General features: G+C 38.0%; 1 protein-coding gene across 1 annotated transcript in view; it reads right to left on the minus strand.

Annotated features, from left to right (window-relative positions):
* Positions 1-4,992: 4,992 nt before the first annotated feature.
* Positions 4,993-25,658, minus strand: part of LOC112457120 (cadherin EGF LAG seven-pass G-type receptor 1-like) — a 74,621-nt gene continuing 53,955 nt past the window's right edge. Inside the window, exons 5-9 of the mRNA XM_025020012.1 lie at positions 15,807-16,066; positions 12,653-12,754; positions 12,072-12,258; positions 10,417-10,503; positions 4,993-9,502 (exon numbers count right to left, since the gene is read on the minus strand). Coding sequence (XP_024875780.1) covers positions 9,446-9,502; positions 10,417-10,503; positions 12,072-12,258; positions 12,653-12,754; positions 15,807-16,066 — 693 coding nt within the window. The 3' untranslated portion in view covers positions 4,993-9,445. The remainder of the gene's footprint in view (positions 9,503-10,416; positions 10,504-12,071; positions 12,259-12,652; positions 12,755-15,806; positions 16,067-25,658) is intronic.

Here is a 25,658-nt window from a genome sequence, read left to right on the forward strand (position 1 = left end):
CGCAAAAAAAAATCTCCGAGAAAAATAAGAAGATTTATACCCTCGCGAAAAATGAAGAACGCCCGATATATTTCTGAAGTCACCGATCCATCATTTATATTGAATTGCGGCGCCATATGCGAAGTTAAAGAAGTGTAATCTTTTATTATAATTTATGTCGAAATAAATTATTTTTTCGACGTGTTACCTCTTTCACAATTGATAATTGTAACAATCAATAATATACTAGCTGTAGAGTAACGCGTACGGCTCGATATCTCTAATTTTCGCTTGAAATTTATGGCCTTGGAAGCGTGAAAAGCTTAATCGAGTTCTCCCTCTTTCATCATTTTCAACAGACGTCATAAAGGCAGCAGATCGCTATATCTAATTTAACGCCGCCTTGAGGGAGTTTTCATTGTGCGAGTGGGACATATTGCGCTCGACTTAATAAAGTCGGCAACTGCGTACGAGGATAATTGTCTGCGGCATAGCATCTCCCGTGTGCTCGATACTAACGGAAGGGAATGTTGTTATCCTTGCGGGGTAAAATACACGAGTTTTCAATTTCTCGCGAAGGCGGAATTACGGTCGCAGTCGCTACTATTGCGGCACAATGATAGCGCATCCGTTAAAGGAAAAAAAAAGAAAGAGATTCTCATAAAGTACGTATTCTCGTAAGTATACATATTTCATCGCGCGTTGCCGGTATAGGGGCGCAAATAAAAATTCCGCCAGGGATGGCTATAAACGATTTTACAGCGGAGCGTCGCGCGATACCTTGGTATCCCGCATTGCGTTGCGTTGGTCAACATTGAAATATCACTTCTGCATTTACCTCGCAATAAATCTCCTTTTAACGGGCCGACGAAATAACAGAACCCTGAAATTTATGACGTACGTCTCTCTGACGGGATATTTGTTCATCGTTATTTTGTTAGCTGTCGTTCATTGATTATTTTTCTTGGATTACAGTGCATCGTAAAAGCAAAAAATTCTAATGTCTCAAATAAATCCTGTAATTCTATAACAAATCTGATCAATGTTTAGAAAATGTCTAGCTTTATCATGTTTTTTATGAATATCACAAAATTATGAAACAAAGAAGTTAATCTGTAATTTTTTCAAAAAGTTTTCCAAGATAAAAACAAAACGTTTGGCTATATATTTCCTTTGTAAAACTGGTGCGTAGATAATGTAATTAAAAATTTATACCGTGAAACGCTCCAAAAATATGCAAAACCTTCTGGCTTTCCTTACCGTTGCAACCACGACCGTGGAAATAAAGCGGCGAGCGTTTGTTTTATTTATCAGATTTTAGCGCACAGATGGTGGCTGAGCGCCATCGGATACGCCAGCGTTTAAGTGCGCGAGAAAACCACCTGTTATTTTCTGCAGCGCGATTTCCAAGCGCGATGCACCGGCGAAAGCACGAGAAACAAAACGCGCCCGCGACTACTCTGAGAGAAACGTACCTATTTCATTGACGGGAAAAACGGAGGGAGACTAGTTGTTTCTACTCTCGGGGAAACACGAAATGAAACGAAAACCCTCGCGCCGGATAGAAGCGCACTTTATCGGAATTACTGTCGATGCACCAACGCAAATAATAATTGCTATTACTTTTCCAAGTGCTTCGTCGGGATGATGTAGATCTGTAGAATAAGAAAAAAGGAGGAAGCTGCAATTTGCAGAAATTTCGCGCGAGATCCCGCGAATAAAGCGAAAGTTGTTCTTAAACTGTTCGAAAACTTACATAAATAAGTTGCGCGTACGACAGGATGAGGAAAAAGATGAAATTTTTTATCTTAATCCTTGAACTTAAAGCAAATTTCGGGATTGAGGATTAGATCTAGCAAAGTTCAAAGATAAATGTGGGATTTACCGGAGAAAAAGATCAGACCTTTTACGTCGGCTTTCTAAATCGAGTCTTTTGACATTTCGTACATCTGAACTTTAAATAAAGAATGTCGAGATCCTATATATCGCCCTGTAAGGAAATATAACTATCGATATTATTCGTTGTCTTCTATCTGAGGATATCTGCCGAAAAACAGATGCCTCGAATGGGATATATCGGCGATGAAGTAAACGCACTGCGCGATGATAACGGGCACATATGGTCATGCGCGATTCGCGAATCGGGATTATAGGTCAGTTCGATGGATGACCTTGGTTCCTTGAGAGAGAAAAAGAGCGGGTCGATGTCAGAGACGACTCCAGACATCCTGGCACCGACAAGGTATCTCCTGTTCGCTGCAGAACATATTCCGGAGTTTAGAAGGCGACCAATACTCTATGTCACAATAACAACACCCGCCCATACATTTGGCGCTTGTAAATACAAATGAAACATGAGTCAAGAATTATTATATATGAGTAAGAATCTGACGAAGGCTTGTATACATGAGATTTCATTCGAGAGCTATATCGTTATTTACTTCCTAAAAACTCTCAAAAATGTATAAGTAAATATCTAAGATTGATCTTATACGTTTTTAAAATGAAATATAGAATTTACATATTATTTATATTTCTGGAATAAAATTTTTATTACAATTTATCATTAACGTAAGGGAAGAGATGTTTCTGATTTCATATTATAAAATTAATAAATTATTCTACATCATGTGTAAATATGAGTATGATATCTATAATATCTCATATGTAAATATGATATGTGCAAATAAAGTTCTTAATTTATATTTTATACAAATAAACTCCATAATATGAAATTTATATTACCTACGTTTCTTGACGTAAAATTTCAACATTCATGATATAATATTTATTCCGTATTAATGATAAATTAATTTATAAAATTATATCTGTTCCAAAAAATTTCACTTTAATCTTCCCGTTTTTTGGAGAGCTAAGAATTACGATGCACCCATTTCGTTCTATTCAATGCCCATAGATGGACGTGTCTTTAATCCAATATTTCCCTTTCTTTCTTGACTACTGCTTCCGAGGTAATCCAATTTCCACAGCGCAGTAACGGAGAAAAACCATTAATCTGTTGGTTACTAACTTGTTTTATTTGAACAGAAAAGAAACTTGTTTTTTTTTTGCAATTTAAAAGTAAAATAATGAAAATTTGTTTCAGTTATAAAAATAACTTCGTTCACCCGGCACACAATAATATTTTTTAACAAAATTTAAAATAGTTAAAACACAATAAAAAATTGTGTCAAGACTAGTTCTCAAATATTTTGTCTCGCGTTTTTAATGTTTACTGCTTCGCCAAAATTTTCAATGCTGGATAACTCTATACTCTATAATCATTAATTTTTTACTTCTCAAGACTTCACTCAATAATAATTCATTGAAATACAATCCCCATTTATCTTCCTTTGTCCGGCGCGGTTAAAAATGTGTTCGAGCATCCTCAAGCATCATTTATAACTTTAGTTTCCCAATTCCAGTGGAAAAAAAATTGCGTCAGTGCCTATCTGTTGAAGGAAACTTGAGTGAGCGGCTTTAAGAGTATATATACGGATTCGTTTCAATAGCGTCTTCCTCGCTTGAATAGCGTAACGGGAAACACGCGGAGGTGTCGATCATTGTGCCAGAAATCCACAGTTACTTATATATACGACATCGTAAAGGACGACGCTAGAGCATTTTCTTTAACGACCCTGCATTAAGTCTTGAGAACGTTAACGAATGCCATTGTCGGCCCGAGCATCCTCGGAGTAACAACAACCAACTTGGTCCAGAATATCTTTTCCTCTGCCTTCGGTAAGAAGGGGAACGCGCTTGAAATGCTCTAATTAACTCCGAGCTCGAGGACGTCTCCTCGCGCGGAATTACGAATTCACGAGATAAGTCCAGCCTGTGCGCGTAATTATACGGAGTTAATTAAGGAGAAATTAGCGCGGGTAATGGCGAGTGCAGGATGGGACGCGTTATTAAGTTTTTTTCCCATCTTGTGGAAATTAATATCGAGAGCAGGGCGGGTCTGTATTATGAAGAAAGACATTATCACGTCGCTATTATTTCATCTTCCATCACGATTCCATGTCGATACGGCCACATCGTTGTTATCGTTCGGCAAATACCGAGCGTTCAAAACTTATTTCAAAACTTCAAAAATTTCTTTTTCTATAATTTTTTTATATATATTATAACGTAGATAAGGTAATGTAGTGAAATAATAAATATTTCAGATATAAATTTGTTTGTCGGAAATTTGTGAGTGAAAAAAAAAGAAATGTATTACGTGTGAAACACGTTTTCCGGAATAAAACGCACTTGAAAAGCGCTTGTCGCCCGTCGTCAAATCGTGCATTGCAGCGAAAGGGCGGGTTGAAAACGAATGCACTTGGGTCGCGTCGCGGACCGTCGGCCGATCATTCCCGATAATTAAATGTCAGGTCCGTTTGGGAGAGAGAACGGGGAGAGAAATGACACGGACGAGCCGCTCTTCCACTCGCTCGAAAGGCACTAAACCGAGTCATCCGTATTCCATATTCTGTATTTCGGAAAATCGATAGCTCGGATGAAGTGCCCTGGGCTATAAGCATTAATCCTCCTCCTACACCCCCGTGCATTGTACACCGCGCGGTATTATCTCAATATTTTTTCCCTCCCCTTTAGTGTTTCCACGTATTTTCGTCGTCGGAAGATTCAGTGCGCTGCGAAAAACAAAGTATAACGGGAAGCGAGAACGTCTGGGACACCCTCCGAGAGGCAGACTGCAGATATATTAGACTCGCGAGAGGAACAAATCCTTACCCCGGGTGTAATAAAATCTTCTTCCCTAAATCTCGCGAAGTAATAAAGGAAAAATAATCGCCGAACACGAGACACTCGCTCTTCCGCTCTTATCGCGGTGCTGTAAAACAAATCGGCAAAGGATCCGCCCGAGGACTCCATTACTCGCTTTACGTCGTTCGACGGATTTTCCGTTCGGGCGGTCAAGGAGATCAGGAAATCGTACGGAAGTGGTGAAAAATCGGGGACGAGCCCGACGACGCAGACTCGGAGAGGCGAGAGCATCTCCCTCTCTCCTTTAGGTTTCAAAATATTTATTTCGCCGTGATTACATGCGTCTCTACACGTATGTACACACGTGTCGCGATTACATAAGCGCATTAACGCAGATTTGCAACAGATCATTATCGGGCGTTAATTGCGTCGCGGGGGAATGCCGGCCGCGAAACCACCGCGTACGCGATCGCGCGGATATATACGCGCAAGCACGCACACATAACACGCACACGGATTTCTCTCGGATGAGAGAGAGATCGATAATCATACGTCTCTCTATATACGTTCACACGTTGAATCCTGTTACCTAGTAGTCGATTGGTCGATACCGCGTTCGCAGGATATGCTTGATACCGCGACGTTGACCGAGGATACAGACAAGCTTGCGTATGCGGAATCTGGTCTGGGTTCGTTTGCGTGAACGTGTAACGCCACGATTGAGCGATCGATGGGGCATCCACGATGGAGGATACACGCCTCGATATGTCCCATATGACACGTACGTCTCGCGACAGGAAGATTAGACCCCTTTACAGGAACCGTATTTGTCTCCGGATTTTAGATATTACTTATATCGTGCAAATTTCTCTCCGCTCATATGGCATCACTAAATCATAGAAGACGAAGGGATAACATATCCTAAGAAAATATAAGAAAGATATAAAAGAAATGGAGATATGTCAGTTTTGAACTCGATAATATATATCCTGTAAGTTATATCCTTCTCATAAAAAGTAGGTAGACAAATTACCTTCTTATTAAATTAACGAAATAAAATTAATTAATTTAAGAAATTATAATAAGTATCTTCGAAATCAAAAATTTCTTTCAAATTTATTTTTAAATGAAAAATATTTTTAACGCTTCAATATCTTCAAGTCTATGGTTTCATGCGGCTCAGAAATAATTATGAGAAGATAATATTGTGATATGTTCCAATGACATAATTGACGACAAAAGTCAGAAGTTAAAATAAAAAAATGAATATTGATGTATAATATTTGAATAATAGTGGTTAACGTTATTAATATCTTAATAAAATTGTATATATTACAAAGAACAATAAACGTGCAGTTATAATTCTTAGCTTTACAATGATTATCCGTTAAAACGGATAAAATCTGTTATCCGTTGAATTATCGGAACATATACAAAGGTCCACAATTATCTCAATGTCGCAATTACCGTCATAATTGCTCCTAATTATTCATCGATTGACAGAAACCTCCCCGTCGCGAGATAGACGGCGATTAATCGCGCGACTCTCGAAGCACGATTCGACGAATATCCTCCTCTCGTCGATGTTGTGTACACAGGCGGTGGGTTCGCGGACGTGTATCGATCAAGCAAACCTCGCGCAGGGACGAAATTTCGGACAAACGATCACGCGCGTCCGGCATTCGGTCCGCTCGATGTTTAGAAAATTCAAGGGCATCATTCAACACTGATATGTCGGCCTACATTGAGTACTTACTGTGTTTCACTCGCTCGTGTTTCTCGTTCGTTAACGGATCAAACGTCCGATAGTAAACCAACTGCGTTTCATTCCTCGACCCATTTCATATATACCTTCACAGCGTTCCGATATGCAGTTAAACAAACGCAATCGTACGCCATCATTTCGACTACGTTAGTCCCGGTCTGCAATAGGTGTTTTAAGCCCTAAGCCTTAAGAAATTGTTCAATCACAGTTAAATTTGAAAAGAATAATTGACTGTGATTGGTCAATTTCTTAGGGCCAAGGGCTTAAAACATCTATTGTAGACTGGGACTTATTTGCGGCTCGGAAAGGGAGCTGATATATCTAATCCGAGATTTTGATTAATTCAAAACGGCTTAAAACACAGACTAACTATCACTGCTAAATATACTTATCACGATGTTGAGAGAGATAGCTAATATATATTTAAAAAATTTCTTATTTTCAACAGATACCTGAACATTCATTTACTCTCGTAGTATAATAGAACATTTTCAACCGTCGCTCTCTTACCAAGAATTAAAGTACTATTTTCTGTATTTTCTCTTAACCATCTTATATATAAACTCTCTTCTTTTATATATATATAGCATCTTTCACATATATATATATATATATATATATATATACACACACTTTAATCAAATGTCGGTGCTCGTAGCGCGCCCAATTTATACACCGCTCTCGTCCTTGATTAGATGCCATTCAGCGGGAAGAAACGATGGCGTTCGAATGCTTTCCTCGCTCGCGAAATGGGAGCAATAGGTATCGATACATCACCAACGCGCCACGCCACGGCACGGTGGTTTCAGTCCGCCGCCGCATTTGTTGCCGGAGCGTCGAGCAACGTGAGGCGGAGGAAAGCCAACCCTTCGATCGATCGATCGATCACCGGACCCCCGCGGGTTAAACGGGGTCTCCTAAACGCAAAGGGACACAAGATTTCGAAGTAAATCCCGTAAACGACCGACGGTGCCTTCTATTAGAATTCTCGATTCACCTCCTCTCGAAGCACGGAACTTCATCCCTTAAGTGACTTCTGCAAATTGAATCACGGCGTATGACGTATAGGCTTCACGCCTATGGTATTCATCATCGCGAGAAAGTCACGCTAACAGCGATCACGATGACGATCCAACCTACGTATCGCTCGTCCCAGTTTCGAGATCCAGAGATTTGATATGAAACCATATAACTTTTCCCGTTGCGCATTAAAATTCTATTGTGGAGAGCCGGAAGACTGGATTAATCCCCCACGGGACAATCCGGCAAATCTAGGTCATGTTTAAAAAGAAAAATAATTTTTCTTGTTTGTACGGTGCTCGTGTTTACGGAAATTCGCGATATTTAACATCAGGTATTAAAAATTTGCGATAAATTCGTCCAAAGAGCTTTCGTCAAAAAATGGAAAATTTTCTCTGAGAAAAATACTAGATATAAAATTATATATAAGTGATATTTCTTTTTTCAACTCTCTGTGTGTACATTTATCTCATTATTCATTTTTATAATGAGAAATTTGTATTATCGATATAATACATATTTATATTCACTAAATTCAACAATGATACTTTTACTAATTAATCAAATCCCAAGAAAAGTTATAGTAAGGTAATAATTATATAATTATGTTTCTGGATCACAAATTGAAGTTTACCGAGCAATACTGTACATAGAAAATAATTAAGAGAGCGACTATTCGTCACTCACGGAATTATATATACAGAATTATAATGTATTTAACACGATATGCATATCACATTAGGGATAGTTGCAACGCATTACTGCACATTTCCCGCTGCTTGCGCTTCTCGCTGAAGCGTAAAATCATTAGTCATATCGGAACCGTATTAAATTGTCCCTCGCGTTATAACATCGCGCAACATCATGTGTAATCGACTTGCAGAATGCGATTAGGACTACGGAAACGTGCGATTCGAGTCTCGTAAATCAGTCGCTGCAGTAACTTGCCGAATGCGCGTAAGATCAAAATGAAAAATTAATTATAATCGATCTCTCTTAAATTAAGCTCATTTAAGGATACGTTGGAGTTGACAAATTTTCAGTTCAGTTCAATTAAGAGTTAATTATTCATATTCATTTAAATTCATGTTTCCTCAGCGTTTAATAATTTACCATACGCAGAAATAATTAATAACTTCGTGTCCGAGGAACAATCCGCTTTAGTGAACTATAGTTAATTCTCCGAGTTCTCTCAGCATTATTTTAAAAACTTTGAACAGTTGAAGTTTATAATTTGCCTTCTCTTGAAAAGTTTGACTCTTCTTCTTACTTTTTTACTTTTTTAGGACTTGCGCTAAGTATAATAGTTATAATTCATTGCTCGAGAGTTTATCGAGATTTGTAGAGCGTAATAAATAATGGATCGCATAATGAGTCGTCAAAATTAGGATTGTTTGTGCAAGCCTCACGTGGAACACGATTAATAATAATTACAGTCCACGAGTGGATTAGTACAGCTCGCGCGTGCAAAAGGACTCGAATTTCCAGCCCTTTCGAGCCTCTGAGAATAATAACGACCAAGTAATGTTTAATGACCAGAGCGAGAATTATATTGAACTGTAATGGGACGTACATCTTTTTTTACAACAATTCTGCCATAAATTATCGAAAATAACAACTCAGAATATTATCAACATCCATCGATCGAAAGTTTTACAAATTTTCTACCTCCTCCTTTTCAATTCCTTTCAGTTTCCACAAATTTTCTGAAAGAACCTTCTACCCATCTTAGACAACGAAAAAAAGATCGCGTTGAAAGGAATAGTTGAAGCAATCGAGGCTGAAATCGCACGTCACGGAGAAAAATCGCGGTCACAGAGAGAAACGGCAAAGTTAAGAGGGAAATGTCAGTATATTTTCGATGTAAAAATAGTTATGGCTCGCGGAGAAAGAGACACCAGCCGTCGCCACTCGTTGATTTTCCTCTTCGTTCCTGTCCGTTCCGTCCCGGAGGGTCGTTTCAGGATCCGCCTAAACCGGATCCGGTGCTGGTGCGAGCAGCTGCATGCTACTGCTCGATTTTGCGATCTGCAAACGTCAACGTCAGGTCGCACGCTGTATCGAAAGGCTTACTGTGTCTAGGCAAACTAAGCGCTTGTCTAAGCCACATAAATAACGACGAAGACGAGAGAGTTTCTGTTACCAACGATAAATCTAGTTACCAGCAATACTGTACATCCTTGTATATTAATCATCATAGATTATAAATTGCATTCTCAAACAAAAGACGTTTGTTGTTAAAGTGACTTTCTTTTTCGAGATAAAGGAGAGGAAAACTGAAGATCGGGATATTTTGCCTAGGTCCGAAGTAGATAAGCTGTAGGTTTCTTGGGTATTAGACGTTGATATGCGATAAATAAATTCAGATAAACCGAGACATAGAATTGGAAACTGAAATAAGGAGTAGAAGAAACGCGACAGTTTAATTCAGTCTGACCTGGAAAACAAGGACGCACCGCAATCAACTAGATTAAATAATTTGCGCAGGAGAATCTTTCTCAGTGAAAAGCGGCAAGCTGGAAGGTCAGACACGCGTATTTTCGACTCGAGAAATTTGTAACCGCTGTTAACCCATTAAAACTTAATTCCTCCGAGCGTAGGAAACCACGAAGCTTGTCTTTCTTCAGACTCATAGATTATTCCAAATCAACATGTTATTCAAGAAATGTTCGCGATATTTTCGAGGATTTCTGACAATGTTAAAAAGAGAATTAAAAGTTCTGGCAAGAGCAGTTTTACAAGTAGGAAAGACAGCGACAATTTAAAATTGATAAGGATTAATTAATCACTCGTCAAAATCAATTTTTCAAAGTAACACGAAATAAAATAATACGAAACAACTACACCATAAGTGAAGAAAAGCAGCAAGCAATCGGAGTATCAAGGAGAGGATTTAATCGAAGTTGGGACAAACGAAACTTTCTCTCAGCGAGGGCTCGTACCTGATGGTCTTGTTGTTTGTGCGATTTTCTGGCATAGACTTTCAGGACCCTGCAGTTACACGCGACGGAGAGTGCCACCGCCGATCCCTGTGTAATAGAATCGTCATGTGTAATATGACAACAAGTTAGATAAAGCTATACCATTGAACACACCAAAGAAGCATGGCTAACTTAAGTCATCTTTAAAAAAAAAAATAGTAGGAGAGCTTGAAATCTATACATTTAGAGAAATTAGAAATTATCTGTTCTAAATTCTTGTCCCTACTAATGACGAAAGGCATTCAAGAAGTTTGTGATTTCTTAAAACAGTAAATCTTTCTATTACGTTATTATATGTATATATGTATTTATAATAGAAAGATTTATACTTTAAAAAATCATAAACGTCTTGAAGTCTTGAGTGCCACTGGAAAGAGGGAAAGATAAGAAACGAGGAGCCAAGGGGAAGAAAAATGTACACAATATTAAAAATATAATTCAAATAAGTGCTTAATTACTGATTGATTTTTGAAAACTCGAGAGATTTTTACTTGAAAAATCGAAACTGTCTCAAATTCTCGATGCGATAAAAGGTAGAAACCGAGGAAGGAACGGAAGGAAAGACGAACACGACAGGATGAAGGCGTGCAATTGGACGCAGACCGAGTAAAGTGAAGTAAGAAGGGAGATCGGCACGTCTTCTATCCTTTCGAGATTCGTTGATCGCGAAAAGCTTCCGCTACTGAAGAACACTCGACTCGGCAAACTCGCTCAGCTCGCAGGAATAAATATGGAGACGCGCTATATATGTGTAGGAAGAGAGAGAGAGAGAGAAAGAAGCACGCTGTGTGAAAAGCCGTTTACGCTTGACGCGAAATCGAACGCGTCAGGGACGGAAAGTTCCTCGAGGAACTTGCCGGAAAAGGACGAGGGAAAGAGATTCCGCGCGTTCCTGCGTGTGCCCTTTTCGCCTCTTTATGCGCGGCGCGACGCTGAGCGTCGTCGAGGACTCGACCGAGATCTCTCAATGTTGGAAAATGAAGTCGGTGTAATATCGGCGCCATCGTCAGCGAATACCGAACCGCGTGATAATTGGCATATTTGCATTTACAAGAAATCAAATTAAATTTTAAATTTAGTTTGAGATAAATTGTGATCGAACGACGGGAAGAGAATGTAGTTTGAATAATGGTCCGAATAATGGTCCACGTGACGGTCCGCGCGCACATAATGGTGCCGAATAATGGCTCGAATAATAGTCCGAATAATAATCTGCCCAACGATTTCAAAAATAGTCCATAAAAATACGTAATTTTCAAAAATATATAACACTTAATTCATAAATTTTTTGAATTTAAAAATATCAGACACGCGATGAAATACGATGTCACTTGCGGGGAGTTAATGATTTCTCATCTTTCAACGTCAGGCTCTAACGCGCGCTCGTATACTCGCAGTCGTATACTGCGATAATCCATCGAAATTGCGTCGGAAATATTGCGCTCGTATATATGGTACATCGTTAGGAAAGGAGAACTGGGAGAGAAATGGCATCTCGGTGAATCTTCCGCCTCCGAGACTCTTTTTATGCACCGCATATCTCGCTTATGTACCTGATGCAAAATGATCCGTGCGTGTGTGCTTTTTTGCACCCCGCATATCTTTGCTCTACATACCTGGAGGGAATGGCCCGTGCAGAAAACCGCCCATAGAAAAGGAATTTTCCAGACCCTGGACGCCACCCCGCAACCGGCCACCAGACCGACGATCAGACTGACCTTCAGGAAGAGCATTAGCTGCAACGCCCGCCTCCTCTTCATCTTCTCGCGTTGTTTTATCTCGAGCTGCATGCTGCACGTGTACCTGCATGTATACGAGCGCGACTTACGCGACGTGTGACGTAATCCATGACCGTGAAAGGGGGGAGGGGGCGTACGCGAAACTTTCGGGCCGCGATAGTTCGGAAAAGCAAAGTTTGAAATTACGAGAATGAAAATGTATGAGTCACCCTAAGAGTAACAAACTGTATACAATCCGCGAGTTTTACGCGTAAAGGAAAACGTATTCGGAGCCCGTAATTAATTATAACGGAAATGTTAGGAATACATTATACGCACGTTATATTGCACGTGTTACGTAAATATATATATATATATTTTTTTTTGAAATATCTAATCAGTTATTAAATTAATATTAGATCTTAATATTGGATCGTAATAAAAGGATATCCTGACACGATTGTAATAAAAAGATATACCTTGACACGATTGCAGCCTTGACGAGGTAGTAACCGGAAATTAATAGTAGCAGCACGACCGGTAAACCATACGCGTAAACTGTCGCCGTGGCTCCCAGAAACCTAAAATTAATAAAAGTAAAGAAAAATTAAATATCCGTAAATAAAAAAGATATCTAATACGAAGCTTATTTTTATAAACACGTATTCATATTGATTTAATTAATTATATAACAATTTCTATGATAAATGTATATGAAAAAATGTAGGTACACCAAATAAAGTGCCTGAAAAATATATAGCGTAGCTAAGAGTATTGCTCATCGCATAAAAATTCAATTCGGCGTTGCAATTCTTATGAAACGGGAGAAACGTGAGGAAAGATGACGGAAATATTTATCAACTCTCGTTTATTAAGTCTCACCCTATAAATCGTATTCAGGAACACGCGGAAGAAGTACCCAAAATCTCGTCGTTTTCTTCAGCGAGAACAGATTGGGTCAAAGAGCGAGTGTCTACAAAACGCGCGATTTTATCGGGAAGCACTTCGGCGATATCGAATACCTATTTTCGGCACTCGCCTACTTTGCACATGTCGGCAGTTCGATTTTTATACATGTCGCATCGAAAGAAATATTCCCCGCCGTTTATTTTCCCCGATTGCATCTCGGATATTCACAAGCAGACGAAACGAGACTCCCTCGAGAACTTCCGAATTGAAATCATTGTAAAGAACACAAAATTTAAATAAAATACAAAATAAAATCTACAGGATTACTCTTGCATAACAATGTGCATAATTATAAGAATAAAAGAAATATACAGAGATGCGAACAACTTGGAACTTAAAAATTCAAGTCATTTCTAACCATTTTTAGTTCGAAATTTTATGGCACGAAACTACATTGAAATACTGATATTTTCTACTTCGCAAGATTTTAATTCTAGTTTTATCCTTTTTAAAATTTTTTATCTTTTTTTAATGCTCACAACAGTGGAATTTTTACGTTGAATGTTGGAATTATTACGAGTACCCATTATTGATTTCGTTACAGTTACGTCAACTTCACCTTCTTCTCGGAAAACGCCGAGAGATTAAAAGCCAGATTAGATCCTTAATACCTACGTCAACAATCTTGAATTATGACGAAGAAAAGAGGAAAAATACGCGAATGAATCTTGAAAGTTGAACGCGCCCACGCAAACGAATTTTTGAGGAAGAAAATTATTTTCACGGTATCTCAGGCTTGCACAATATAGGTAATAGAAATTTTAATACACAATACATATTATCATTAATTAATATAAAACACATGTTAATTAATGTTGAAGAAATTTAATATCTTAATCTCCTATTATTTCTTCTTAATATAATGTTTAATATTCAAAATTAATACTGTCACGTATAATTGCTCTGCAAAAGCAAGCAAAGAAAAATCTCTTCATTTTTTAATTTATATTTTATTAATATATTTAATGTCGTAAAGCAAATAATAAGCAGCTTGGAATATATTATTTTGCCACAGGGGTATAAAGAAAAATATCGCATATCTACCTAATACCAATGATACACGATATACATGCTCTTATCGAATATCTTGCTTTGAAAAATAGCAAGGATCTCGTTCTGGTACGGTATTCCGGTTCGCCGTCGGGCGAATCTGATTTAGCGAAAATTGGTCGTTCGACGGGATTTCGCCGTGAGACAGAGGCAGGTGGAAAGAGAAAGAGAAAGAAAGAGAGAGAGAGAGATGGGATACGGTGGGCGGAAGAATCTGGAAATAAATAAATGATCTGTGCGCTGTACACACGCGCAACATTCCTCCGGAGGACGTTTCCGACGAACCGCGACGTTTCCGCTCATCCCCCGTCCAATATCTCGACGAGTTCGAGCGTGGAAAAAGAACTCCGTTCGCTCTTCCGCCGGAGGATTCTTTGCGGCTTGGGGAAAACCGAGCCCCCATCATCGTTACCGCGCGCGCGCTGCCGTGTCGTCTCCACCTATATACCCCTTCGCTGGCAACCCCCGGCGAATAAAGTGGGTCGCAGCAGCGGAACGCGAGCACGACGGAATGCGCATATTAGGAACAGAGAGCTGCATTAACTCACGCGCTCACGAAGAGAGACGCAAATGCCTGGCAATTTTCGCGGTGCGGTAGGTTTTAGCCGACGGGGAAAACGATTTTCTCCCAACCCGAGGAACAGATGGAACAAACTGACAAAATCACTCTGCAAATCGCGTAGATAAATATAAAATGTAATTGTTAACAAAAGGTTTGTTTTTTAATTTTGCCAAATTAAAAATGAGAGTTATCGCGGTTAAAATAATATAAAGTTAAATCATAATAGATGTATTGTTCTTTGCGCTGGATAAATAAAATATTAAAATAATATTGGGTGTTATGATAAAATCTTTTGTTTCAATATTTTACATTTTTATTTACTTCACAACCAATTTTCGGTTTGTTTTACTTCACAGATTGTATTTTTTGAGGGAAGAATATACACTATTTATCCTATTGTTAAATAGAATCCGCGATTCTTGAATAGAACCGAAAATAAACATTGTGAGATCCGCACAAACCTAGTCATACTAAAATATAATATTTATCCTATTGTTAAATAGAATCCGTGATTCTTGAATAGAACTGAAAATAAACGTTGTGAGATCCGCGGAAACCTAGTCAGACATGTAAAATGCGAACAAGAGAATAAAAGCAAAATGATATAAAGGATTCAGGACGAGCCTCTCTCACTTCGTGAAAATGGAAGAGAAGCAAATGAGCCGTGTCAAGAAGTTTCAGGCCAGCGGATAAATACAAATGAAAATAAAAAGGGAGTAATGCAGAAGTTCAAGCTAATAATTTAATTAAAAAAGAGATTAATGCAAAAATAAAATATATTTAACATTAAAAGTTAATAAGTCTTTTTTTTAAGATCTTGAATTAATATATAAAAAATTATTTCATTATAAGAACTTTAAGAATAATTAATTATTCGATTATATTGTAATCTCGTATACCAGTTTCTTGTTATCTTTCCTTATTTTTATATTGTACTTAATTTGTACAAGTACAACAAATTAAACGTATATTATAAATATAATAGAAAACAAATTTCGGATTAACAAGATATATTCAGTTAAACAGTTTGTCAACAACAACTGAAATCTTACCAGCAGTTGAAGGGAGTGAGATCAACGACGTCCCAGAAATCGTGGCTTTCGCGGCTCTGCAAGAGAGTCGCCAGGGCGAGACTGATCAACGGCGCGCCCCAGGCGAACAGGCTGTACTTTATGTACGTCGGTGGGTCGTCCCGGCGCGGCAGCGACGCCACGGTGGCGTACAGGTGGTGGCACATCGCCGCCAACCAGCAGACCACCGACACCCGGAGATACTGCAGACTCAGACCGAGCGAAATGCAGAGCTCCGAATCCTGAAATCAAACGGTGAACATTATGTTTGATTGTCCGCACAAATCTCCGGAATTATCTCCGTAATAAAAGTCAACGTTCACCGTGACGCAAACGGAGACCTTCAATGGCTCGTAATAACCCAGAACTTTATTGAAGTGATAACTTTAGAAAGAAAGAAAGAGTGATTTAGAAAGAAAATCTGCAATTTGTTCGCGATTAAGGCAACGCAATTAATATCTTTTGTATGTGTGTTTGAGAGATGATATTATACTCGTTTAAAAACGAAATTAATTCTGGATTATCATCAGAAAATGCGATTCTAATACAAATATCACAACGCGTGTAGACATAACTGAATTATAATACAAGAAAAATTTCAGGACTGAGAAAATAATAAGTCAATATTCTTACTTCTTTTTTTTGTTAAGTGATACACACAATGACGAAAAATGTAAACGATTTTTATTTTTAAGTAAAAGCAAAAATGAGAAAAATATAAGATTGATTCTAATAATTTTTCACGTTGTGAAAATGCAAAAATTAAATTAGATCATTATTCTTAATAAATGAAAAATATAAATATGAAGAAAATAAATCTGTACGCATCAAACGGTGAATGGCGTAAGATATTCGTTTCTTCTCATTTGATTTATGGGTTATATAGTGGGCCATGAATTTCGTACATACACGAATGGAATCGCCCGGCAATATTTTCCAGCGCGGATAAACGTCACCGTCAATTTGCCCTATGATGAACGGCGAATGTGAGTAATTCGGGATAGTAGCCTAAACGCATGGCTCGCGACTACGGATATATATAGCCGGCGAATTATTCACGTTGAAAATCCCACAATGCCGGTCAATATATCCCGCGCAATATCACGAAATAATCGATTAACACCAACGTCAACAAACACCACGTTGACTCGCTAATTTTAGAACAGGCCCGTATTGGATAAATAGCGTGTCATTTAATATTATTGTGTATTAATGATGTATGAAAGCCCTTAATTCTCTCGTTGTACCTTCGCGACCGATATAATTTGCCGCAACAGATATATAACATACACACACCATGAAATTCGGTTCAAAATAAACTTCCATCCATACCGCGTAATCAGTTTAGCATTGTTGTAATCCGGAATAATAGCTAACATGTTATTGCAACCAATTTGAACGCTCGATAATTATACAATTGTTATCCTGCGATAGTTCAGGTCAAAGCGCGGGCCTATTTCAGGAATCGAAATAGGTAATTGAAGCATGAAATAGAATTTCTCGAAATAGAATTTATCGTTTAAGGTAAATGGTGTAAAATTAGATGGAATCAGAAATTTGAAACTTTAATCACTCTAGGTGTGCGATTTTAGAGTGATCTCGATAAATATTGAAACTTAAATTTGTGGTAATTTTCCTACATAAACTTAAAATCTGTAATAATTGTCCCCATTTAAGATATGTATTCCAGAATAAACGGTTTAGTTTATTCCGCGATAGATTATGGTCCCACGTTAAATGAACTGACACAAGCTTCTTCAAAATTTCAGTATACATATGTACATGAATACTGAAATATTGAAAAAGCTTGTACACGTAGTCGCGGTGTTCACCTTTGTCAAATCAACTCTACGTGAGCGATTTACTGCAACGTGCAACGCGACGTTGAAAGAGAAGCCGTTGCGGACTTTCTCATAGTAAACGATACCACACCCGGTTGCATGTTGCATACGATACTTCTCTCGTCGATGCACGGTCGCAACAATCGCACGGAGGGATAGATATGTGCTCGCGCATCGAAACGGAAGCGGAAATAAATTGGAGGGCGCGCGCGTGGATGCCTTTCTGGAATTCGCAGCTCACGCCGGGATACAAAGGGTCGGTCTGCAAAGCGAAATTGCATCGAGCGAACCAACGGGTTACGTCAGAGGACAGATTTTACATGGACATATGTCTTGAAATGATATCCATCTACGGGCGATTCTTGCGCACCATTAAATCCTCCGTCCGACGTCCCATTTTCATCTTATCCAGTCGGGCCGTTGAATAACATTTTAGAATGACAGCTCAACTCGTATATATCGTTCGTAACACATATCCAAACGTAAAATGAGATAGGAAATCTTAATTAAAGGAAAGATCGGATCGATACACTATACTAACTTTAGATGAACCATTTTACCATCGAAGCAATATTCCATGCAATTTTTTCTGCGATTTATTAATCGCTCGATATTCGATTGTTATTCTATCCGAGAATCCCGTTTCCAACATCCATATGAAAAATATTTTCTACGTGCGAATATAAAATTCAATTTCCTTCTGCGTATGCACGAACGATCGAATTGTGAGCAAAATCCAATTATGAAATTAGTACTTCCGGCAAAATACCGCGGCGAAGTAATATAACGTAGTTTATCTTTCGCTTTCTTGGGTCTCCGATATTACGAGAACTCTCTCTCTTCGGGAATTTCGTTATAACGCGAATTCGCGGCATACACGAAACTCACCGCGATGTAAAGTTTCAAGTTATTTCTCCGAGTTGTCGGGCAACATTCTTATCCGACCGAATTTTCGCTTCAGAATTCAATAAACCCTCGTGCCAGTCCTCGAGGATTATTCCGCTATGGATACAATTCTGCCGGTAGTTTCGGCACACATTTCGGTACGTATGCAACCGCAGTTATTGTTGCCGCAATTTAATTTGACTCAATAATATCACCAAGTCTCGCGGCACGACGAATCGTTCTTGCAACAATGCGCACCACGCTGAAATGAATTCTCGCACACGTAATGAAGCAACATTCGTCGCACCCGAGAATTGTGTTATTGTTGCCGGCGTGAAACATCGACGAACTAGACTTCGTTCGGTGTGGTTGCAGCTGTGAGATTGTCGGAAATGTCGCTGGAAATAATTTTCGAAATGTCGACCAGCGCGCGCGATTCCAGAAGCTGTAGTAGTCCGCCACCGCGAAGTGAAGAAACCTATTTTTAGTCGGACCGACAATATACCTGGCCTCGCTGACTGTCGCGGATAGAAATAACGTTTTATTGCGGATGTCGGGAACGGTAACTAACGCGGGCCTTGTGTTAATGAGGTTAACGACGAGAACAAGCTTAAATTTCAGACCGGCAGCGATATCGGGTTAAATCAGAGAGACACGACTGCAACAACGGCGGTGTAACTCGAGCATGGAGGCATGCCACGTTCACATGGAACACATTAGGTATTGCAAAATATCACTTTCTCAAAAAAATTTCGTGCGTATGGCATAGTAATGTTTTTGTAAAAAATAAAAATTGTTTATTCTGTATAAGATAAAAATATTTTTGTGAAAAATGTTACCTCAGACAAAATTTTGCCCTGTAATTTTACTACCTGAAATTTTCAGTTGTAACTTTTCTTTCAGTTATTTATTAAATTTATAGTAAATGAATCATAATAGTGTTAACAATGATCTATTGTTTACATATGTCTTTGCAATTTAAGTCATTATATTAAATGCCAAGTAAGTAAATTAATGGAGAAATTATATATTTTGTCAAAAGTTTCGAGAATTGATACTGAGAATCACAGATGCAGATTTTGAAACATGCAGAACTTTTCAAAACGTGATGAAATAGCGATACCACTTTCCTTTTTTTTCTTATTTTGCAATTTCACGATCAGTATTCTATTTGTACCTCCACTGAAATCATCCTTTTCTCTTTTCGCGCAAATCACCGTCGCTTTCGACGAGTTTCGTGTATCCGTTAAAATCGAGATAGACTGGACCAGTCTATTGAAGTCTTTAATTGATCGAACAAAGTATTTCAGATGAACTTTTAAAAAAAAGTCGAACAGTGGACGAGAAATCCTTTGGAGAATTGTGAATTATTCGAAGCTACGTCACACGCGCGACAGTAAAAGAAGCGGCCGAAAGACGCGCGAAAGCTCGACTTGGTCGCCTTTCAGTACGTGAGTAAGCTCTGGATTATCCCCGTGTCTAAGAGCCACGTAGGATGTTGGACGACGAGATTTGATCTCGTCATCAACGAAAATCGATTCCTCTTTGAGGTGACTTCAGAGAGAGTTGCCTATGGGATATCAACTAAACGCGCTGCATTCGCGCGTGTCACATATTTTACCGTATTGTTATATTTTGTATTTTATCGTTTTTAGTACAAATATTATTCTGTTATTAAATATACTTGTATTATTTATAATTAAATACATATTGCAAAATGTAACAAAGCTTTCGATTAAAATTCTACGAAAATAAGTGTTATTCCTAAAATTAATACATGCACATATTTTGTTATTAATTTACTATTTAAAAAACAATAGCTATTATATATTTCTTTTTACTATTTATATTCCTGACAAATAATTTGTGAGAACCATTTCGCCTTTAATCGTTTATAAGTTAAAAGCCATGCGTCGCTACTTTTATTTAGGAAAAATTCGCAGGAAATTGGTCAAACGATTCATATAAATCCGAGAAATGGTGATCGTTTTATCTAGTATAGAATTACCGTGAGATTTTAACGGGCGCACTCCCGCGAGTACCGTTTTGCTGTTTCGTCGTAACCGTAATTGGCAAAGTTTTTATTTCTCTGTACGAGTCGTCCATTTATTAAAAACTGGTAAAACGATATTACCGCCCGTATTTCCAAATCCCCTAATTCCTCCGTTTAAAATTGGACACAAGCGTAGTATAGCTTATGACATTTCTCACTGATGCAAAAATATTGGAAATGGTATTACGAACAATTTTTGCGAACATATATAAAAGATGATATCGCACCACTTATCATCAACTAAATAATAACTACTAAGTCAAGTAAATAATAAAAAATAATTAAATTTTCTCTCATGCATTTTTCGTACAATGTGTTACTCATTCATTTTTATTTAAGTAATATAAAAAGTAAGACAAAATAAAATAAAAAATAAATAATAAAAACCTATATGGAAGCGTGAAGATTATGAAATGATGAAGAATTTATAAGGGCTGTTCAGGATTTAGAAAAATGTATGTAGCCCGATTTTCATCCTCTCTCGATCTCGCTGAAAGAAAAAAAAAACGATAGAGCTTTCAACCGATCTCATGGCTGCGTAAGAAAATAAATTACTATCTCTGAATCTTCAATTTCGCGTATTCGCAGAATACGCAGATGAAATACGGATAAAGGAAAGATGCAGTCCTTTCCACGTGAGGACTTTTCATCACACGACGATCTCAATCTCGAGGGGACGCAGACAGATATATGCGCGATCGATTTAAGCCGTGTCTCTTCCGACGGGGATTATAGCGAAGTTAATATCGGAAATGTATAAGCCGCCTTGCAAAGCGAGCGTCGTGCACGCGAGAATCGGGTATACGCGATTTTTATCGGCGGATAGAAAGCTCTACTTTTATCTACGTTTTAACAGCTGGATTATTTCACAGAAAGAGAGTATTTTGTGTTTCCATAAAATAACGGTTGTCATAAAACTTTGCTAAAAATTTTTCAAAAGATTTCACCGCACATCCTGCAGAAGCACCGCTGCTATTATGTAGATAATCTAAATAAATAACGATTTAAATAGCGGCACATTGAAGTAAAATAATTTATGTTTCTGAAAAAAATATAAACTCCCAACTTTTTAGTTTTCAACTTTTAATTGACAAATTTAAACTCTCAGCTCGCGATTCTATGATCGTTACTTCTAAGAGAAACAATATAAAAGCCTGATGATAACTTTATATAGTAATAAAAAGTGGAGCTCCCACTCTTTATACGTTATATTTAAAAAAAGGAGAAAAAATATATTTTAAATATCTCAATTTACAGAAAGAATCAGTTTCTTATTTAGAACAAGATATGCATATAAAAATTTATCTCTAAATTTTCGTCTTTTTATTCGTTCTATTTTATTTTATTTCATTTTGTGCGTGTGAGTACTTATAGGACTATGTATCATTTTCTTGGCTCAAATTGCATCGATCGATACAAACACGAGAATCATCGAGTTACGAAGATAGAGAATCTAGCTACCAAAACGAGCTCTCATCTATTATACACGTTTATCTAAAGGCCATTAGGGAACATAGCACAAAAACAGGGGGATTTCTTCTTTGTCCCATAAACACAAAAACCGCAAAACGTCGTTTCACCCTCTTTTTATCTTTCCCTCCACTTTCCTGTCTCCCTTACGCAAAATGCTTCAATACACGCATTTCGCGTACGAAAAGCGACCGGCTGTTTTCCTTCGCACCAGTATCACGTTTTCGCGGTGGTCTTGTTAAAAAGAATTTTGCGACGGACGAAACGCGTTCCTCTCGAGAATTTATATCGATAAACCAACAATTTGAAAAACAAACTGTTCTCGTGTTAGTAACTAACGTGTTAGTAAAAAAATGGAATCTATGCAAAAGCTATTTAAAAACAATTCAAAATTATTTAGTAACGACGCAAAAGCTATTTAATCTAACATACAATTTAATATTATAAATCACTGCGTTATAAATCATTGCATTATCAATTATATAATATAAATTTATGATAATATAAGTAATAACATAGAACTCTTTTATCATAAAAATATTGTTTGCATCGTTTAATAAATGCATAATAACTCTGTCGGATGGTTAATTGTGCTATTCAACATCCCTTGTTTTTCACTACACGCGTTACTCTTTTCGTCGAGGAATTCTTCGCTCATCCTCAGGGGGCTGCAAATTACCGTATTACAGCGCTCGCCAGTATTTGCGCTCGAAACAAATTAGTTTTTCCTCTACTGCACTATCCTCGTCGGCAAAGTCTGTGCATACGTGTGTGTTTAATAAGAATTAACGGTTTTGCTTGAACTAAAGGATGGCAGATAGCAAGAAGAGTTTCAAATATAAATTGGCCTGACAGACTTTCGTTTAACAACTCCTCTAAATGAAAGCGACCGAAAATCTAATCTTTCACATCATATTTTCTTTTTCACGGAGAATTTCTAAAAAATCCTTCGGGTATACCCGGGTATATTATAATATAACACGCTCGATTAAAAAAAACATGCCGTTATCTTCTCTATAAAAGAAAAGAATAATTCGGCCATTTTATTTAATGAAGGAGGAAAGGAAATGTATTTAAGGGTGCTGAAAAGTTTTATCATTCTTGAAAAGAATGGACCTTCCGGTCCAATATCAGACTTCGGAGACAACGATGGTGTACCGTTAGCTTTTCGATACAAAAAAAAGAAAGGAGAAGGCGCGCAATCCGACGTATAACTGTGATTTATGCGCGAATAAAAATCGGCGCGCGCGAATATAAAACGACGGCGAGAGATTAATGAGATCCCCGAGACTGACGATTTTTCTACATCGATGTCGCCGTCACCCGGTTATTAAGTTCGCTCGCGCGATCATAAATAATTTTCCGATCCCGGGGATTACGCGGGTCCACGTCGTAATTCATTATACCGTCGGGAAACGGGAATTTACTTGACGGTAGTTACTCGCAGAAGCGAGTACACGCGGTAAGAAACGTCGCAAAAACACCCCCGGACGAACGAGAGAGCGCGCGTCGCCCTCCGACACGCTTGATTACCATCCGGGTTCCAATTTTGCTCCTACACCTACGAACGAACTCGTTACATCCGAAAAACTTGCGATCAAAAAATTGGAATCTACGATAACGTTCTCCTCGGAAATTGAAAAAGAAAATGCGTCGTATTAGCTCTCTCAACTACACGAACTTTTTCTATTCTACAAAGGGGTAATTTCACTTCCTTCTTCGGACAGATATCGTTAGAGAGAAAACATTCTGCTTGTAACGCGAAATTAAAGAATCCTATATACTGCTGAGAGAAAATTTTTCTATATAAAATTCTTTCCAACTATTAAAGTATTAAATAGAAATAGTTTGAAAACAGGTTTTTGCTTTTTGCATAGACAAGGAATTTTTCACAAAAACAACATTGAAAATGACGTTTTCATATATCTGCAAAATAATTGAATTTCAATGAATATGAAAAACTACGTATAACCGCCGATCTGGATGAACAATTTTTAAAATTCTGAAAGTTGTTAACGTCGTGAAAATATCGATAGTCAATTTGAAAAAAAATGCGAAAGGCGTAAAAATGGGAATATCGAATCAAAAGAATAATTCTTCCCAGCGAGTGTATTTGCGGATGTTCGCAAACAAAAAAAAACTGACCGGGATAAATACAGGGAGGGAATAAACGAGAGCGTGGAAAACATGAATATTCCGTGGGGATAATGGAACTTGTGCGGAGAGAGAACACACCTTGCAAGCTTGCGAAAAAAAAGAACACCACCCACGATTCTGCCGCGATGCGTTTACATTAGCGGATAACAAAATCAATAAAACGTGTCATACGCGTAACTCGGAACGCTGTCGCGTCGTGAAGAAAGGGGGAGAAAAAAAAAGAGAAAGAAAAATGGCGCTGTCGATACACGATCGAGAAACGGTCGCGGCTTATTCTGAAATCAATTATTCTCGAAAGCTCAATTGTGTTTCTCGCATGCTTTTAACGAACACTTTTATTACACTGCACATATATCGTGCCCTCCTCCTTCTGTGACGCAAGTAGAATTGATTGCGCTATACAAACTTCGTGACAATGCTCACGAATTATATCAAACTTTTTATAATCGTACAGAGTCTGTCGATTATTCAAGATCTTGATTTAATTTGATTTCCAGCTCAGCAATTTCTTTTCGCGCTTACACTGCTGAAGCAGCATGAAAAGTTTAATTACATCGTAGACTTTATATCCAAGTTCGAATACATTTCTTATTAAAGAGTTTAACCGTTCTCTCCAATCATTGGTTTTGAAATCAATCGACATTCATTGAATTTCTCAATAAAATCGCAGGAACATTATTACCCACAGCTTTTACAAAACTGCGTGAAAGAAAAAACTGCAACAACTTGGAATTAAATACGGCTTTCATATCGCAACTCGTAAACAGCAGGTGTATATGGGAGAGAACAAAGTTTCTCTATGCGATGCCGCGAATTTATGTTCCCGCTATGATAACCCGTGCTTTGGGAAACTTTTTAATATAAGCTTATCCGAGATAGATGGTAATGCTCGACTATCCTTTTGCATGCAATCCACTAACCGACTCGCAACAATGGAAGGCATCCTCCAATGAGAATTTATCTTGATAATTTATTGTAATCCTTACAAACGATATATCTCTATTAATCAAATCCGTTCTATCAAATACACTTTAGTATTTATGAGACTGAACATTTATAAATTGTATATTTAAAAAGCTAGTTTAACGTAATAAGTAGTAATTTCTGTAACATTTATCAATATGTATTATTGCGCTGAGCGCCTCTCTAACAAGCCTTACACACTCTCTTGCGACCGCGCGCTCCCGGACTCGCATAGAAAAGGAAACTCCCTTTTCCGAAGTAAAAAGCACGTTTATTCACAACTTGTTTACAGGAAGGAAGCACGGAGCTAGTACGTCCGAACGGTACAAAGACTCCGGTCCAAATCTTCAAAGCGACTGTTGATCAACAGCGACTAAGGGGACGCTTCGCGACTTCTCTGGCTCGTATCCATCGGGCGTCTCAATACGAGCGTAACAATACGTATTTGTACTAGAGCGAAATTAT

Source organism: Temnothorax curvispinosus, unplaced genomic scaffold (assembly GCF_003070985.1).
Source record: "Temnothorax curvispinosus isolate PA1 unplaced genomic scaffold, ASM307098v1 QBEX01007518.1, whole genome shotgun sequence".
Classification (NCBI taxonomy): Eukaryota; Metazoa; Arthropoda; class Insecta; order Hymenoptera; family Formicidae; genus Temnothorax; species Temnothorax curvispinosus.